Source organism: Otolemur garnettii, unplaced genomic scaffold, assembly GCF_000181295.1.
Source record: "Otolemur garnettii isolate 467f Iridium unplaced genomic scaffold, OtoGar3 scaffold00028, whole genome shotgun sequence".
Taxonomy (NCBI): domain Eukaryota; kingdom Metazoa; phylum Chordata; class Mammalia; order Primates; family Galagidae; genus Otolemur; species Otolemur garnettii.
Window position 1 is genome coordinate 16,828,078 of NW_003852423.1, and position 4,386 is coordinate 16,832,463.

At 48.1% G+C, this 4,386-nt stretch overlaps 1 protein-coding gene across 1 annotated transcript in view; it reads right to left on the bottom strand.

Annotated features, from left to right (window-relative positions):
* The window catches only part of TBX20 (T-box 20), a 49,343-nt gene extending 46,295 nt beyond the window's left edge, over nucleotides 1–3,048 (bottom strand). Inside the window, exon 1 of the mRNA XM_003788580.1 lies at nucleotides 2,348–3,048. Coding sequence (XP_003788628.1) covers nucleotides 2,348–2,474 — 127 coding nt within the window. The 5' untranslated portion in view covers nucleotides 2,475–3,048. The remainder of the gene's footprint in view (nucleotides 1–2,347) is intronic.
* Nucleotides 3,049–4,386: the final 1,338 nt, after the last annotated feature.

Genomic DNA, 4,386 nt, shown 5'->3' on the forward strand with positions numbered 1-4,386 from the left:
CCCAGCTACTTGGGAGGCTGAGGCAGGAGACTCGCTTGAGCCCAAGAGTTGGAGGTTGCTGTGAGCTGTAATGCCATGGCACTCTACCCAGGAGGATAGCTTGAGGCTCTGTCTCAAAAATAAATAAATAAATAAATAAAAGCCCTCAGAAATCAAAACAAGTTCTAAATAGATGCTTGTAGATTGTATATGTATATGATATATGTGGGCATATGTGACACGTATATATCATAAAATGCTTTGTTACTCCTCACACTTCTTCTTAACATAGGGAAAAAAATAGAGAATTTTTACTTTTTCTTCTCATGCAGTGATAATCCAACACATGGAACAGTTTTAAATTAATAACAATTGATTGCCATCCTGGGTTGTTGGGTTTTTTTTTTTTTTTTTTTCATATTCAAGGAAAAGAAACCAGGCCATGGAAAAATCTTATTTTCTACTATTATTTTCAGAAACACATTCACATTTCTTTACAGGGAACTAAGAAGTCACCTTTAAATTTTTCTTATTTTCTGACAACTGAAAGAGGCGAACTCCCCTCAGCCTGGACTGACCAATGCATCAGGGTTGGGAAGTAGGGGAGAAAGAAAATAAACGTAAATGTTCTAGTGGACTGAGGCAGCTCTTTAAAATAGACTTTGTAAGTTTAAACAGATCATCCATGGGACACTTGGGAACCTCTGCCTCTACCCCCCCCCCCCCACAGTTTGCCTTAACAGAAGCTTAGACATTCGTCTTGCTAGAGCTCTTGGTTTGCATTGACTGTGCTCTGCTGAGGTGTAGGGGATAAGAACGCTTGCTAGTTCTTTCAGAGTCTTTTTCAAAAAAACAGAAGGATGCTTATTTTATGGTCTGTAGTGTGGTAGTGTTGCTAGCTGGGGCTGGCTTTCTAGTGAGGATTTGGGAATACAGAAAGCAGTATTTCTTAGGAAAATAGAAACGGAAATAATATTGAAATGACAGTGCAATTGGAGTTGGCATGTTTCCCTGTCTGCACTTCCGTCAAGAATTTTAACCTGATATCCTCTTTTCCTGCTAGGTACCAAACTGAATGTTTGTAATGAATTCAGGGGCCGCCTAAGGCATGGTAGATATTGTTGGGAAGTCCCACAATATAAGATTGAAACTGGTAGTTATTTTTCCTCCTAAATAATCAGGGTTTGTATGATTGGTTTTCATTTCTTTGTAGGTCCAGGTTTAGTAAGAGGTAGAGGGAGGAAAAGGGAATGAAAACCACGGAGGAGAGACTTTGTGTTTTCTGAAGAGCTCTTGGTTTCTTTTTCTTTGGTTCTAAATTTCTACAGAAATTCTAGTTCTCTCCTCTCTCTGTCCATGCACCTTATTTTTCATCTCTAACCCTTCCTCTTCCATACTATTTTAATGTTATTATTATAGTTATCATTATTATGGATGTGATATGTTCAAGTATTGGGAAGATTGGGGGAAGAAAGGGAAAAAATTGGAACGAGTTAAAAAAGGAAAATTACCTTACTTTCACTATGACTATTTTCATTATTTTAGGGATACCAGATAATCAGGATATGCCATAACTTTTTCTTAAGAACCCAAAAGACGTTAGGAACACTTCTTTCTCTCTCCATTGTAAGGAAACTTTAAAACTCTGAACTGGGCGGTTTCTTTTCCACACAATTCATTAGCACCTAGGCGAACATAATCCCTCTCCTCTCTTCACTAGGAGTGTAGCATCTTCTATAAAGGGCAAAGGTTGTTAAATAAACAATAAACGATATTAACGAAAAGTTGAGGAACTTGGGAAATGGTTACTGGTTAATGTTTTTGCCAATCTCAACCAAAAATGGTGACAGTTATAAGATGGTGTCTTACTGGTAAGTCTGGAGCTTATGTAAAGAACGCGTTCAGGTGAGGAGAAATGGCTTTTTCTACAGCACTCCACAGTTGTTTTAAGGAGCTGTTTAGTCTCTTCAAATCAGAGGGAAAACAAAATTAAACTGGTTTCTTGTGAAGTTACATAACGTCTCCTTTGTTTTAAATGCACAAACAGGTGTTACATGCACAGTAAATCGTGTTAGGCCTTAAAATGGGCTTATTATTTTTATATCCCTGAATGCTTTTATTCCAACAATCATACACACACTCATCCCCATATGTCCGACCTGACGACGGGATTTTAGACAAACAGGGAGAGCGACGAGCCCAAATTCAAGCTGCGATACTTACAGCACTTAACCGACTGTCAAGACCCCGAAGAAAACTTGGACGAGAAGCTGCCGCGAGCCTCCCAAAGCCAGGGGACCGAGAGACAGACAGACGCCCAGCGCCTCTGCCCCCTGCACACTGCGGACAGCCAGGCAATTCCACTTACCCAGGGGTTTGATGGTGTTCTCCGTCGCCTCCTTCTCCTTGGAGCCGCCGCTCGACATAAGTGCGGCGATGGAGAAGGCGTTGGCCCGGGAGGACAGCTGGGGCTTGGGAGACGCTGTGAACTCCATGGCCCCCAGCGCGCGTTCTTGACCGGGGACGGGGTCTGCTGAACTGCCGTCCAGCTTCCCCAAGGAAGACAAAGACCCGAAACAGAGGGCAAAGTTTCCCAGCGGAGTCGCAGTCACAACCACAGTGGAGCCGGAGACTTCCGAAAAGTCAGCTCCAACCTCCCCAGGGCTACGTACTGGCCTCTCCTCTTCCCCACTGCAATGTCCCAGAGCCGCAGAGACTTCGAACAAACCCGAGAGGAAGGGAGAGAACCAACTGGGGACTCCAGCGGGTGCACAAGCTCCGGCGCCCACGGCGGGACTACTGGCTGCACCGCCCGATGCCGGAAACAAGCATCAGCTGTGCAAAAGCCGAAGGGCCCCTAAGCACCCTCTCCGGGTCCTTCCTCCCTCCCAGGCTGGGGACACCCGGAGCACCCCGGGCTGCAGGGAGGTGGCTACCTGTCTAGCGCCGCTGCTCGGGCGCGGGCGCCAGAGACTCCGAGCGCCGGCGCGAGGAACGCAGCGGGGCGCGACAGACACTGCGCCCGGGCGCTCGCGGCCCTGAGCCTTAATTTGCTGGCGGCGGCGATCCCGGCGGCCCACAGCCACTCAGCTCCGTCCCACGTGACCGCTTCCTGATCCCGCCGCCGGGGGCGGGGCCGCTGGCCAGGCGAGGAGGGCGCGCCTAGGGTGCGGCGCCCGCGTGGCCTCGCGCCCCTGTCAGACCCCAGCCCAGCACCTGGTCCGAGAAAGGGGTGCCCCCATTACGCTGGCGCAGTTACCGCGGACACCGCCGCCTGGTCCCGTACCATGAGGCGGGAGCGTGGTGCGCACTGTCGCGAGAAGGCACTTTTGTGGCGGCCTGACACCCGGGATCCGGGCGTGGCCCGGCCGGGAAACCTAGACCAGAAGGAAGGCTCTGCGAGTTCTCACTTCTTTCATTCTTTTTCTCACGCGCGCTCAAAGTTCCAAAAGAAAGTTGAGAAGCTCTAATAAGAGCGGAAACCCGCGTCGCCGAGCTGGCGCCAACGGTCCAGGCCCCATCCTCTGGGCAACTCCTAGGACCGAGACACCCCCTCTATGGTACCCAAACTCTATCTCCTGGATAGCGGGGCTGAAAAAACGCAGCCCTGAAAAAGATAAGCTGAGGGAGAGCTGCAAGGATCTGGCAAGGATGCTGCCTCTAAACCATAGGATCTGCGACGCACCTCTCGCCTAGGGGTCCTATTCCTCATAGGGACTGTGGGAAGTGAGGCGGGGGTGGGGGGCGGTGGAGGGAAAGGAAAGGTCTGGGTTGGGAGACCTGCAGGGACCACGCGAGGCGCAATGGAAGAGTCGAGCCTTACAGTTACTGGGCTGAGCGGACACTTAATTCGTTGCTTTTGCAAATGGGGCTGCGACCAGAACTTCCCATGGCCCTGTTGAAAGGATGTCCTGTTGGCTTTGCTCGGCCTAAATAACTCGAATTCTCCGAATTCGCAGGATAATCCGCTTCACTTGGAGCCGGGTAAACTCAGGCTGACATACACATTCAAGCCGTGCATGTAAATATTTGCTTTTTTTTTCCAGCCAGTATGTCTGGCAATTAGGAGCCTCTTGATGGATCTGGAAAAAAATTAGAGATTAAATTTTAAAACGAAATAGTTCCTATTTCTCGCGCGCCATCCCAAACTGCTGAAGTAAAAATAAGGGGGGAAAGAGAAAGTCAAAATAGCTGTTGAGAAAGTTCGTGTAAACAAAATGATGACATCCGAGAAAGTCATGATTTAAGCCTGCCTTGGTTATCCCAAGTCAATGGTTTTTAACATGGTGCTGCCTGAGGTGATTTTAAAAAGCAATCGGGTACCATTATCAAAGTGCAAAGTGTCTATAGGTAAAACATTTGGGAAATTCTTGTAACCATACACTTTGATGCTGGAAGGCATTTACA